The following is a 14869-nucleotide window of genomic DNA, read 5'->3' as shown; positions in this document are numbered from 1 at the left end:
CTTTTACACGCGCATACATAGAATAGGTGTCGAAAGATTGAATAGTACGTAGTACGTGAGAGTTCAGAGATGGAGAAAGAGAGATCATATCGACTGTGTCTAGTTACTGTTACCAAAACACATTTACGAGACAGTATGGAATTTGGTCCAAGTGATATCCAAAAAATTAATGTATCATTACCTAATTTATTGAGCCCAGGGGTGAATTAACCTCACGTACGTGGGGTGAACCCGAACGTAATTTAAAGTACACGTCATTATGACAGGTTGGCTGAAATTCTATAGTTGGAATTTTATTTTCAATTTGCGAAGAATTTGAAAATAATGGAAAAATATTTCACCTCACACAGCAAAAACAAGTCTTCAAAACTACCTGCGAAAAAATCCCTTTCAAAGAGTCTCTCCATAAATTCTTCATTTTGAAAAAAAAAAAAACTTGAATGGGGTTGACACAAAAGGGTCAAATCCAAAAAATTGGCAAATATTCGAAATCAATGACCTTGAATTAGAGGGGATCAATACTTATATCATGCAATCGCCTCCCCCTCCACTAATTGACAATTTTTCCATCTTTCTTTCCAAAATTGGAAACTGCAAGGGCACTGAGGGGTCACATCTAAAAAATAATTGGACATTCGAATTCAGCATCCTCAAATCTGACAAAATTCTTGTCACAAGTAATTTCCAGTTTATTGCTGTTTGTGTGTTTGACCTCAAATTTGAGGGCTAAGCAGACGGATCAAAAAATGAGCATGGTTAGACCACTTTAATTTTGATTTATTTATGGTTTCAACCATAAATTTGGCCTTGTCGATTTTTCCAATCAGAGTTTTTTTTTTGTTAATTTAGACTAAAATTTGTATATGCATCCCCTAAGAATGTTAGATCCCAGTTTGAAAATTAGTTCGTTGAAAAAAAAAATCAAAAGCCTTTTCAATATGTTTTTATCAATTTTGTGGGTGGTTATTTTCACGGTTCTTCGATTTTGTTCAAATGATAGGACATGGAGGGTCATTGAAAATCAATTTATAAATACTCAATGGATGTTGAGACTCCATTTTGGAAATCAATTTTGAAAAAAAAAACAGAATAAAAAATGGTCCTGAATATAATTTCTTCAATTTTTTGATTTTTTAAGAAACGAGCTTCAACTTTTGTGTTCTTAAAACTTTTTTTTATATGTACACTTTTATAAAAATTTGGGATGCATTGAGTCAGTAGGGGTGTTGAGATCCCATTTTAAAAATCAGTTTGATTAAACAAATAATTTATGAAGGTTTTCTCTTCGCTGCAATTTTTCAATTTTCTAAACAGTAGCTCTCGTCAATCATTCTATTTTTCATTTTTCTTTCAAAATTTCGAAAAAAATCTGAGTCTCTGTGTCCTTGAACAGTTTTGAGATTCCATCTTAAAAATCAGTTTATTAAAAAATTTTGATTTCTTTCAGTACCATAAAGCTCGAAATTTGATGCTCATTGTTTCCTCCATTTATAGTGTTAAGATTTCATTTTGAAAAGAGTTTCAAAAAAATAGGAAGTAAAAAATGGTCTTCATTATGTATAATTATCTGATTTTTCTCTAAATGGCGGTCTCAACTTTTGTATTCTCGGATTTTTAAAAAAATTTCAATCGAAATTTGATTCTCTTCCGTCCACTAAAAGTTTTGAGATAGTTATACTTGTAATTTTAAAAATCGATAAAAAAAGAGAATGAAAATAAAGGGTCTTTACTGTTATTTTTTTCAATTTTCTAGACAGTAGCCTTCAATTTTTCTATTCGTTGATTTTTTTGAAGTTTTGATTAAAATTCAAGTCTTTAGTAGAGTTTGCTAGGTTAGGACATGGTATCTGACGGATTTTTTTTGTTGAAAAAAATCACTACTTATTTCATTACCTAGCTCATTTCAAAGCCAATTTTCAGAAAGATCTCCTTCTCCGCACAAACTACCCCTCCCCCCACACACCAAAAAAATCAACAAAGTAAAATTTATCATAGGAAAATTTTGAAAAAATTGAAATTGAAAGAAAATTTGTAACCATAGTAAGTATTTTTAATTTCAATAAAAATCATAAAAAAAACAATAAAAATGAACACTTTAGGTAATGAATTATTTAATTTCTTCACTAACTATTTTTTTGACTAAATTCACTACTTCGTCACTACTTTCACTACCCATTTTTAAAATCACTACTTTTTCACTACTTTTACAAACTGTTAGACACCCTGTAGGATGATCGAGACCCCATTTTTAAAATCGGTCCATTCAACAAAAAAAAAATATATAAAAAAGAATCCTCACTAATTTTTTTTGATTTTCTGAATGGTTATTTTCATAATTTTTTCAATTTTTTCCCCCCTTCAAACGTGTCACAAGTCATTTTCAATTTTTTAACCTCAACTTTGAGTGCACGGGGAGCGGGGGAAGGGGCACAGAAGTCGCATCGAAAAAGTAAGCCAGTAATATTCAAACTGAGCTTTTTAAATTTCAATCACTGATTTTGAATTTCATATTTGAGTAAAAAGAGCAAACAAGTTCGACCACTCTTGAAATTTATGGGACTTCAAACTTTGGCAGCTTTGTAAAGTAGATCATCGAAAAAAAACTCATTTTTGGTTAGAAACAAGAACAACTGGTATTTAAAAAAAAAAAAAAGGCGAAATCAAAGTGTTTCAGATCGGACTTTATTTTTGAATGAGTCAAGAATTATGGAATTTGTTCAGATGTAGGTAACTTTTGATACTATTTTCTATTTTCAAAAATACAGCTTTCAAGATGAAAATTTTCCCTAATGGTCAAATTGAAAAAAAAAAACATCATACAGACATATAATTATGATAAACATTGACTGGTATATTTCTGAATATGCTGAACTCGAATTTAATCTTAATTTTTTTTTTCTTCATTAAGTTCACTCTGAGGCAAAATTTCCCCTTCCCTCTCCTCCCTCGAGAGTCGAAATTTTAAAAATGTTCGTGATAGTGTGCCACATCGATTAGTACATACCTTCTCAAGGACGCTGAACACAAATATGACAGTTGTTTTCTAATTAGATTTCACTTTTAACCCCTCTTCGTGATTAAAATTTGAAAAAAATCATCTCATAAAATATGCTACATGAAAATATGTACCACATTTTTGATTATGCACTACGCGGCCCTGCCTCTAATTGCGATTATTTTATTCCTATTGTGCCCAGTTACGACTATTCTTACATTTTTACTCAATTTTTCGAATCCTAATTCCATTCCAGTGCTATTTTTCGCCTTATTTATTCAAAAATTGGGCATTTTTTGATGAAAAATTACGTTCGAGTTCACCTACCATCCGCCTGGGCTTTCAAATACTTCGCGTGCATCGCGATCAGCAAAAAGGTTGTACATTATTTGGAAAAAATTAAGATACATACCGATTGATTATATATTCCTCGGACACATTGGTAAGTAGTTAATTTATGACCGTTTTTAGCATTATCCAACTGTAACCTGGTCTTCACAAACCATATCGGATTAGTTAAGGAACTCGCTGAGAAGCCTGAAAAACAAATCAAAACAAAACAAAACCCATATAAAATTTGCATAATTTCGAGAAATACACAGTACATTCAGATATTATTATAAACTACAATAGGTAAGTAAGTTCGTATTCGTTGAAATTGTACGTATGATCTGATGATTCAGCATAGTCCTACTTTCTAGCCCCCCTCTCCTCCTCTGGCTATTCCACAATCTCCACATCAAATCCATTTTTTTTCTTCTACGCCGTATTTACTATTTTACCACAAATTACCTCCACGTAACGTATCGTACGACGACTGGTGACTGGTGCAGAAAACACCAACAACAAACAAACAAACAACATAGTAAACACGACGAGCCGACTACGACTAGAGCAATTTTATCATCAGGAAAAAAAAATTTTCATCGTTGAATCGACTATTCGTATAGCATACCAACGCAATAAGACAACAAGCTGTATAGTGTACAATACACATACACAATTCACATGGGTTCTTTCTGTCTCTCTCTCGAGGCAGTGTTTTTAATCAACAACAATAAATATCTATTGTCGCGAATAATTAGGGTAAAGAAGAATAAATCGAGAGACCAGGAAGGACAATGCGGAGGGGGGGAAATGATCACAAAATTAAACTCGTCTGCGCTATTTATAGGAGAACCCAGGCGTACAAATACAACAACGCTTCACGTTCGTGTATTCGTACAATAATTTCATCGGGTTCGTAAATAATTCGACCTTGAAGGTAAATCAAATGATTAATGCGAACTTTAAACATACTCGGACATGCAATTTGCCTTCTCATTTCAACTGGTTGCATACGTAAGCCTATATTAGTGTACTTAGCAGAGTGATGGAAGCAAAGTTGAGCTTATGGCGAGTTCATCGTGATATTTTCACGCTGCGAGAGAATCATGAAACTCCTAAACTTCTCAAGAATCATGCTTTCATCCACCTGTATCTGGGCAATTTGACCTTGCAGCAAGAGCTACCAAACATATCTAACGATATGAAGACTCGAGAGACCGACACATGCGTACAAAAAGCACTCGTACCTAGCAAAGAAGAGGCTTGGCTTTGGCTTGGGTCGTTGATGATGAGACGCAGACTAAAAAGTAACATCGTACATCGTAAATACGAAACGTTGCCAAATAAACGCGAAAATAAAAAATAAATACACTCCGCGTACGTATGTACATCTCGTACATCGACATACGTTCCTCTCTTCAGCTGCTCATTCGGGTTTAATTCAGTATGTCATCGTTGTTGTAGACTATCATCGCGACTTATCAGACGAGCAGATCTCGATTGATTAAATTAAAACACGATCTTTCACGCTTCGGCTGTTTCTGCTTCCTTTAATGCTTTGAAAATCGAAAACCGAAACTTCAAGATATTTTAAACGTATTTAAACCCCCCCTCCCTCCCTCTCACCTGAAGAAAGACTTTCCCAAAAGCTCGCGAAAGCTCCTTCGAGTAAAAATGATGGGATTTTTCATTTTTTTTTGTTTTTTGCGCATACCAGACGAACCGTACGTCGTTCTAGCCAAAATTTGATAACATGATGACACTTTAATGATAGGAAAATGAATTCTCTATAACTTCTGTCGTATGCAATTTTGCTTTAAAACACTTCGTTGTCGATAAAATTCAATTTTGGCTACTTTGATAAGTTATTCTGCCAAAGAGATAATATTGTCTACCACCAAATAATTCTAAAATGGAGTTCGTCATTCAATTTTTGAAAAACTGAGCCACAAGTTTCCCTTCCTACCTCACCCCATAACCCAAGATTTGACGATGACTGAAACTGAATGTCATGGTACAAAATGAGTCAATTCATTAGCTCGTTTGAAACCATGCTTGAAAGAAAGAGCTATACTCACTACTCTGACTTCAAAAGCAAAACAGCTCGAAAACAAAGCATTTCTGAGACAAAATTGCATAGAAAAAAATATTGTATATTTTTATTTGAAAGAGTTTCATTGAGCTTTCATATAAATTCCTTTTTTTTTGGTGCTAAAAAAATCTCATCGGATTTGGCTTTGTTTCAGAATGACCAGTCTTGGAAAAAAAATAATCAGAGATACCACCATAATGAAGACAAGGCTCATACCTACTCAATTTTTTCCAAAAAAGAAGTAACTTTAATAACCAAAAAAGTTCAAAAAAGTAACCAAAAACGTTACAAGACACAAGCAAAACATTTTAATGTAAAAAAAATGCACAAAAAACCCAGAACATTCATTATAAGATGTTAAAAATGACTTTTAGTCAATTATTGGCAAAAAATGACGTGTTTCCAAATTTTCGACATTTAAGTGAGAATTTTGGCAATTGTGGCAAAAAAGTGAGACATTGGAGCAATTTTTGAAAAAAAGTGAGACTTTTGGAAATTTTTGGCATTTTTGAGAAGAAACTAGCAAAAAGTATACTTCTTGGTTAATTTCTGTTGAAAAAGTGACTTTTTGCCAGTTTTTGACAAAAGTGACGTTTTTGTAAACTTTTGGAAAAAGTGAATTTTTTGTAAATTTTTGAAAAAAGTGACTTTATTGCAACTTTTTGAAAAACTGACTGCAATTTTTTGAAAAAATGAACTTTTTTTGCAATTTTTTGGAAAAAGTGACTTTTTTGCAACTGTTTAAAAAAGTGAATTTTTTGCAATTTTTTGAAAAAAAGTTGCTCTTCTGTAAATTTTTTAAAAAATGACATTTTTGCAACTTTTTGAAAAAAGTGGCTTTGTAATTTTTTGAAAACAATGACTTTTTTTGCAACTTTTTAGAAGTGAATTTTTTGCAAGTTTTTTTTAAAAAAAAAGTGGGTTTTCTGTAATTTTTTAAAAAAATGACATTTTTGCAACTTTTTGAAAAAAGTGACTGCAATTTTTTGGAAAAAGTGACTTTTTTGCAACTGTTTAAAAAAAGTGACTTTTTTGCAACTGTTTAAAAAAAGTAAATTTTTTGCAATTTTTTGAAAAAAAGTTGCTTTTTTGTAATTTTTCGAAAACAATGACTTTTTTTGCAACCTTTTAGAAGTGAATTTTTTGCAAGTTTTGAAAAACAGTGGCTTTTCTGTAATTTTTTCAAAAAATGACATTTTTGCAACTTTTTTGAAAAATGGACATTTTTGCAATTTTTTGAAAAAAGTGACTGCCATTTTTTGGAAAAGTGACTTTTTTGCAACTGTTTAAAAAAAGTGACTTTTTTGCAACTGTTTAAAAAAAGTAAATTTTTTGCAATTTTTTGAAAAAAAGTTGCTTTTTTGTAATTTTTCGAAAACAATGACTTTTTTTGCAACCTTTTAGAAGTAAATTTTTTGCAAGTTTTGAAAAACAGTGGCTTTTCTGTAATTTTTTTAAAAAATGACATTTTTGCAACTTTTTTGAAAAATGGACATTTTTGCAATTTTTTGAAAAAAGTGACTGCCATTTTTTGGAAAAAGTGACTTTTTTGCAACTGTTTAAAAAAAGTGACTTTTTTGCAACTGTTTAAAAAAAGTGACTTTTTTGCAACTGTTTGAAAAAAGTAAATTTTTTGCAATTTTTTGAAAAAAAGTTGCTTTTTTGTAATTTTTCGAAAACAATGACTTTTTTTGCAACCTTTTAGAAGTAAATTTTTTGCAAGTTTTGAAAAACAGTGGCTTTTCTGTAATTTTTTTAAAAAATGACATTTTTGCAACTTTTTTGAAAAATGGACATTTTTGCAATTTTTTGAAAAAAGTGACTGCCATTTTTTGGAAAAAGTGACTTTTTTGCAACTGTTAAAAAAAGTGAATTTTTTGAAAAAAAGTTGCTTTTCTGTAATTTTTTGAAAACAATGTTTTTTTTTGCAACTTTTTAGAAGTGAATTTTTTGCAAGTTTTGAAAGAAGTGAATTTTTTGCAAGTTTTGAAAAAAAGTGGCTTTGCTGTAATTTTTTTTAAAAAGTGACATTTTTGCAACTTTTTAAAAAAATTACATTTTTGCAACTTTTTGGAGAAAAGTGACAGTTGTGCAACTTTTTGAAAAAAAGTTGCCATTTTTTGGAAAACGTAAGTACAAACGAAAAACCTGATTTTTATGTAATTTTTAGAAAAAAGTGAGGCATTGGAAAAGTTTTGTGAACAAGCGACAATTTTTAGCAATTTTCAACAAGAAATGTTTCTCTTTGTTTCGTTTGGACATTTATTGCATCCCCCCCTAAATTTCTAAAAAGTTGTGGAAATGAGTATATATTACACATGTGACCCTGGTCTAAAACTAGGGGCCACAAGTCGGTTTTTTAATTTTCGATTTTTTGGCCATTTTGAAAACTAGACATCGTAAGGAGTCCAATAAAACCAATCCCAGCCTCAAATGTCATAATATTTATATCTTTTTTCATTTTTTGAAATCGCAGGATTGAAAAACAAGTTTTTGTTAAAAACACATTTAAAAAAAAAACATGAAAACTGACCAATTTTTTTCAAAAAGAATTTTTCGAGTCCACAAACGCTAACTTCAAATCCGCTTTTAACACACTTTTCTGCCAAATTACGTGTTGTGCCTTAACACATGATAGTTCACATGTCAAACAACCAAAATCCGCGAAAAAACGATTTTTCAAAATGTCGACCTCGTATTTTCACATTTTTGCCTCTCCTGTTGAAAAAAAAAATTTCCACTTATGACCCCTTTTGTCAAATCAGGTCACATACAAATATGTAAAATCAATTTCAAAATTCAAAGAACTCAACTTTTGCAAAACGTTTCGACTCCAACGTTTCCATTTTTCGAGATTTTTTTGCAGAAGGGGAGAGAGTAATATTCAAGGAAAAACTTGATTATTCTACATTTTTGCAAACCAGCCCCTTTGCTCCAAAATCATACGTTTATAGGAATTTTTCAAACAAAAATTACCACCTCTCGCGTACAATTCAGAAAAAATGACAATTTTTAAGCTCCCTCCTCATTTTTTCAAGTTTATATTTTGGTTCATCCAAAGTCCGTAGAGAAATGTACTCCATTCAGCCATTTATTTTCGAATACCTACCTAAAACAATGACTGTGATGATTGGGAAGAGAAATACGCACGACACGATATGTTTTTCACTATATTTCCCCTCAATTTTCACCAAACTGCATGAGATAGTTCGAGTGTCCCTTCAAGAGTTTTTTGCGTAGCGAGAAAAACCTGATGAACTTTTACAAGATTTTTTACTTAGGAAAAAATGTTGAAAATTTTAATCATCCAGTAAGTACAAAGCAGGTAGGTAGGCATGTATTTCAAAAAAAAAAAAAAAAAAAAAGTGTTTACTGGAGATTATTTGTAAAGTGGAGCAAACACGAGGGGAGAGGGAAGGTTAAACTACATACGACTGATTGAATCATCATTTTCTAAACTGACTGCTTACACGAAGTTCTCGCAGAAATTAATAAATTACACGATCCGAGCGATCAAATGTCTCTTAATGAAGCCACAATGAAAAGTATCAAGTATCACTTCACTAGTTCATCGAATAACCACCAATCAATTACCATCAGCAATAATAATAACAATTCGCAAGAATGAAAAAATTCAAGAATGAAATGAATTCGTGACCGATTACTCGTACCTTATAGTATACGATTATTATCTATTTATTTACATATGCAATTGAGATTACAAAATAATTATAAAAGTATATCTCTGCATAGGTGTTAAATTTCGTACAGCTCAAGTATCAACATTACTTTCCACAACCTTATCGAATGATAACATCGTTCAAAACAGATCATTCGTAGAATTATTTTTATTCTTCTTTTTATACACCTATAGATTAAGTTACAAAGTTATGTGAACGAATTCCACATGTGAGTGACTTGACCAGACAGAAGTTCAACAGCTCAATTACATCTAGAATGTAATGTGAAGTTTAACGAAAAAACTTGATAAAAAAAATTGCAACAATGTTCCGGTAAATTAGCGTTAATTTTTTTCGGAATTTTGTGTAGATTGATAAGACGATAGATAACGAGGAACGATTGATTTAAAAAAAAAGAATCGTCGAAAAATTGACATTTTAAAGGATTACCGTTTGCTTAAGGTGTAATCGATGGTTCCTTTTTACGTAGGTACCTTTTTATGTAAATATTTAACCGACGGATGAAAACGACAGCTAAGGCGCCAAACAACAATTTTTTTGGCAATAAGGACGATTGAGAGATGGTTAAATATAAATTTTTCCGGCGTTTCTTTTTTCTCAGAATATTGATCGACAAGTTGGACAAATAGAAAACCCTATAGAAGAAATAATGATATGAAAATAATCCAAAAGGAAAGCTCTTATTATACATTTTGAAGGAAGGAGAAAGGGAATGTTTTTGGACAATTTTTCTTAAATGCAAGAAAATTGTAAAAAATCTTTTTGAAAACGGTTTTTAACTAGTTAGCAATCAATTTTTGAACTAATTTTCGATTTCAAATAGAAGAAAAAAATTAGCCATATTAATTTTAATATATCAGTCAAATTAAAAAAATTCCCCAACATTCTCAAATTACCAATACCCGATAATTTCAACGTGTCACTGACATTTTCAAAAGGGCAAACAATTAATCGCGTCGACGACGAGTAGTCTAGATAAAAAAAGAGTTCATTTTCGTTCGACTCGACTATTTTCCACTTTAATTATCTAATACCCTCGACAGGGGGCCCGAAACAGGAGCCATGATAAGATAACCGTTTTCTACCGCAGCCAGGTAAGTATCCGATTACACAGTCAAACACTCGTGATATTTACCTATACTCGAGGTTGCGAGCATATATTTGGCCATTTTTGACATAATTATCATAATTTCACGTTTCGTATAATCGTTCAGCGGTAATAGATTAATGGGAGATTAACGTATCAATTTTTTTTCCTTCATTCTTGATCGCGTCGACATCGACAAAATTAAAATTAATTGAAAAACTACACGAGCACCGTTTAGGTACATAGAATCGTATCAGAGACTCTCGAGATAACTGATACACACGTCACTAAAATTTTGTTCCAATTTATCTATCAATTGGCGATGAGCTTGAAAACATGTACTCGTACGATCGATTCGGCGAAGAAATTGAAGAAAAAAATTTTTCCAACGAGTAAAAGTGAAAAAAACAATGACGCGGCTGACGCAGCACATACTCTCGGTTCTCTTGTCTCTCTCTCTCTCTCTTGCTTAGTGCTGTCTATTTTCAAATTTAGTCATCCGGCGTTCGATAATCTAATAAAATTGGCAACTTTCCCATTGAGCGCCGGCCGGTGTACATTTGTGAGTAACTAACTGTACATAATGCATTACATGCACGTCTTTTTCCTCCTCTTCGCATCCGTTTACTAGTTTCATAAATTCAATAAATTGGGATTTTGATTTCAAACCCTACAAGTGAATTATAATCAGGGTAGCTTTGTGTGATTCGAAACGAAATAAAAAATAATATGTACTATTAATGGGAAGCTTACGATTCTCGAAAAATATCATCAAATTATTCAGGAATTAGAAAGAATTAAATATAAATCAAAATCAAACTCCACTGGTTGAAAATTGCATGCTTTACAACTTTGTTTCTTTTTTGAGATGATGATCAAATTTTCCAAAGAATGTAATCAATTCACGGAAGTTGGACTTTTCAATTTTTTTTTCAAACGCAATCTCCTCTCTGTACAAGAAAATGAATCTCGTTTCATTGGTAAAAAAAATTAAACCCTCTACAATTTCGTTTCTATTGATTTTTTCCTCAAGGTTCTTTATGTTTTCCTTCGAAATATTTTTTTTATTTAAAATTTTTTTTTTGAAAATGAAACGAAATTTTAGTTAATAAAATGTTTTACCAGCGCAGAATGATCAGATTTTCTCTTGGAAGCTTTTCGAACATTTTGAGTAAAAATTAGAAAGCTCAACTTCTCTGATCAAATAAATCTTTTCATAGGCCATTGTGGTCAATTTAATCTGGTTTTGACGAATTTTGAACCTGCGAGAATCACTTATGGAAACAAAATAATCTATCACGATTACTCCAAACGTTATTGAAGAGTTGGTAGCTTCCTAATTACAGATTTTTTTTTTTTGGTTCCTGCTTCATAAAGTAGGTACATGGTTGGTTGTTATGAGAAAAAATCCCCCCCCCCTCAATGTGAGCCACTAATCCTAAAAGCCCTCCAAATTTGAAAAAAATCAAACGTTAACACTACTTCATAAATAAAAATGATATTAAAACATTTTCAATCTCTATGCATCAGAATCATTAAAAATAAGTTCTTTTCAAGAAAAAATTACCACTAGTCTCCCAGGCAATTCGGCCTCTTCCCTGTTCAAAGTCCTCCAAAAATTTGAAAAATCAATTTAAAAATTCTCGAGATGTCCACTTTAAAATTAGCTCAAATGTGGATGAATTAGCAAAACCGGTCGAGATCTCGAAAAAAAGCCACGAAGAAATCCGAAAAATCTGCGGAAATAGAGAATTAGAATGGCCCAAAACTGCAAGAATCGCATCCGGAGATGCTCATATTAATTTCAGAACTCCGAAAACAATTACTTTTATATTCTAAAAAATGTACTAAATTCGAAAAATCAATCAGACAGCTGAAATTTTGGTTATTGAGGTCATTCCAAAACTCACGGTCTCATTAAAAGCTTGAGTGGTTCTCTTGTTAGAGTTGTTAAGGGGAAAATGAAAAAATGGGAAATTATTTTCTCATAATACATATTTACCAATCACTTTAGAGAGTGAGAGCACGAAAAAACTCATCATTCAAAATAAGAATCATCCTACACCTTCCATAATCCACATCCCACTGTTTCAAAATTCATCAAAACTCGTTAAAATGTTTGAATTTTCGAAATGACATCATTTTGTCAAAAAAATTAATTAAATTTCATCCATCATTTTTCAGCGATTTCCCATCCTAATTCTCTGAATAAAACCAAGGTAAATTAAAATAACTGGAAAGCATGGTTAAATGATGACATTTTATAGAATTCGCCAATTTTTAAAAAGTCTGATGTCAGAAAGTCAACAGATTTTTTTTCCGAGTTTTCAAAAGTCAACCTCGCGATGATAGATCGACCGATTTTATCCGTTTTTAAAAGTCTGAAACCCCCCCCCCTTCCAAAAAAATAACAAAGTCGAATTTTTCACGGGAAAATTTTGAAATTGGAATGAAATAAAAAAGTACGTAGGTTTCAATTTCATCGAAAAGCAAAAACGAACTTTTTTTACAATGATTTGAAGGTTTTTGTTGCGAGTTTGAATTGTTTCATTTTTTCACTACCTTTTTCATTAAATTCACTACTTTTTTTACTACTTTCGGTATCTGTTAGATACCCTGACAAATCAACATTTTAGGTCATTTTTACCCCCCCCCCCCTCCCCTCAATATAAGAGTTCCTCAATAAAGAATTTAAATTCTTGAAATTTCAAAAAACATCATAAAGCTCGAAGTTCATTTTTCTTATCTGCAGAAGTTCCCAAAATTAGTGATTTCCTTTAAAAATTTATGATTTTGGAATTTAAGAAGTGACCATTTGAATTCAAAAAATTGAAGGAAGATGAGAATTTAAAACGTTTGAATAGGTACTTGATCTCCAATTTTTTTCAAACACTGATTTTTTGTGGGGAGGGAGGGGAGAAGCATTCACTTGAAAATCTGAAATTTTCCCACGTACTATTGCTCGGGTTCAAAAAAAAAACAAAAAAAAACACTGAAATTCCAAACTTGAAAAATTTGTTTTTTCAAATATTCATCTAATAATAATATAGGTAGGTATAGAAAAAAATCCTCAACCAAAAAAATACCAACTTGGAAAAAAGCACAGTACCAACTGCCAAATAAGAAAATAATTTAAATCGAACACAAACAGTTCTGAAAATTAACATAAACATCGACGTTACAAATTGATTTTCTGGAATAAAGCCACAACAGAAACAAATTATGTACCCACGAGAGAAAATTCTTCGAGTTTTAAAAACACGAACAACCTGGATAGAATAACCCCCCCCCTGCTCCTCCCACATTATATTTCACGTATTATTAATTCAAAACACTCGAACTCAAAATTCCCTAAATTTTATCAAATCTTGAAATAAAAAATGAAAAGTGTTATTGCAAAAGAAGGAAGACTCGCAATGAATTCAAAGAATCGCAGACTGGAGACAGAACAGCCCGAAAACCCCAAGCCTTCTATTTATATTGAGGAAAAAAATCACCATCTAAATGAACAGTTCAATCCTAAAACGATTTTTCGACCCTGATTTATATTACTCTCTCAATGGCTCATAAATACCACAAATATCATACTGTAATCCTTCAAACAGAAGAAAAAAAACCATTAGACTGTGACCAGCCCCAGTAACCATGGAAAAAAAACTACATAAACTAATGAGAGAAAATAAAAGATGCTGGCGCCATATCTCGTAATGCAATAATTACTCATCATACCACGAGATACCGCCATGGTAATTACCAATTACCGCGATTGACGTAAATGCCACATGTTTTTCTCGAAATGAAAACGAAAAACGTAAAGTGCAGAGCAGAGCGAGGTACTCGTACTTTCTCCTTCACCGTGAATTTCTTTTCTATCTATTTGAAATTTATCGCCTTTGCCTTTAGTTATCCTTGAAAATGCTCATTGAAATCAGGTAGTTAGAGAGTTGAGAGGTAAAGGTATAAATTTTTACTAAATGGCATGCAGGGACCTATATGAACGTACATAGACGACACGACAATTATACGAAATCGATTAGCGAATTACGTAGGTAAGCCAGGTAGTAGGTATTCGTGAATGCTCAGGTCATAAATAAAATGACGTTTAAAAAAATGTACCTCAACGGAATACTTTATTTTATTATACCGAAACACACAACACGAAATTCTCTCTAGCATGTATCACGTGACAAATAACATGTATTATACGTACACCTCTAGTACAACCTGGAGAATATGAAATTCACTCCTCACTCGTATGCATTTGCATTAGGTAAGAGCAAAAAATAAATTCAATGGTAGGTACGTCACAAATACGACCAACATGTTTGAAATACGAGTACTACTTAAAAATAGTAAAATCAACCACGTGACTCGTGTAGGTACTTGGACTTGCATAGTCGTACATTCTACGTGCATTGTACACCACTGTGTACCTTCTAATTTTGTATGTATGTATTTTCAAGAAACTACCTACATGCATGAAAAATATACTCGTAATCGTTGAAAATTATCTCGATTCTCAATCGTACATTTATGCGAAACGCGATAAAGACCAGCAGAGGCATTATACTGATATTTAACGATACAAAACGAGTAATTATTGGAATTCGTAATGAAAAAATGTTCACGTTTCATCTTCCATCGGACACTCTCCTACCGCAGCATCG

The 14869-nt window shown here is 32.0% G+C and overlaps 1 protein-coding gene across 1 annotated transcript in view; it reads right to left on the bottom strand.

Annotated features, from left to right (window-relative positions):
- Nucleotides 1–14869, bottom strand: part of Rim2 (replication in mitochondria 2) — a 35783-nt gene that overhangs the window by 11044 nt on the left and 9870 nt on the right. Inside the window, exon 4 of the mRNA XM_065358951.1 lies at nt 3408–3532. Coding sequence (XP_065215023.1) covers nt 3408–3532 — 125 coding nt within the window. The remainder of the gene's footprint in view (nt 1–3407; nt 3533–14869) is intronic.

This window comes from Planococcus citri, chromosome 3 (genome assembly GCF_950023065.1).
Source record: "Planococcus citri chromosome 3, ihPlaCitr1.1, whole genome shotgun sequence".
NCBI lineage: Eukaryota > Metazoa > Arthropoda > Insecta > Hemiptera > Pseudococcidae > Planococcus > Planococcus citri.
The sequence above is the reverse complement of the archived record's forward strand: the minus strand, read 5'-3'. Positions and strand labels throughout refer to the sequence as shown.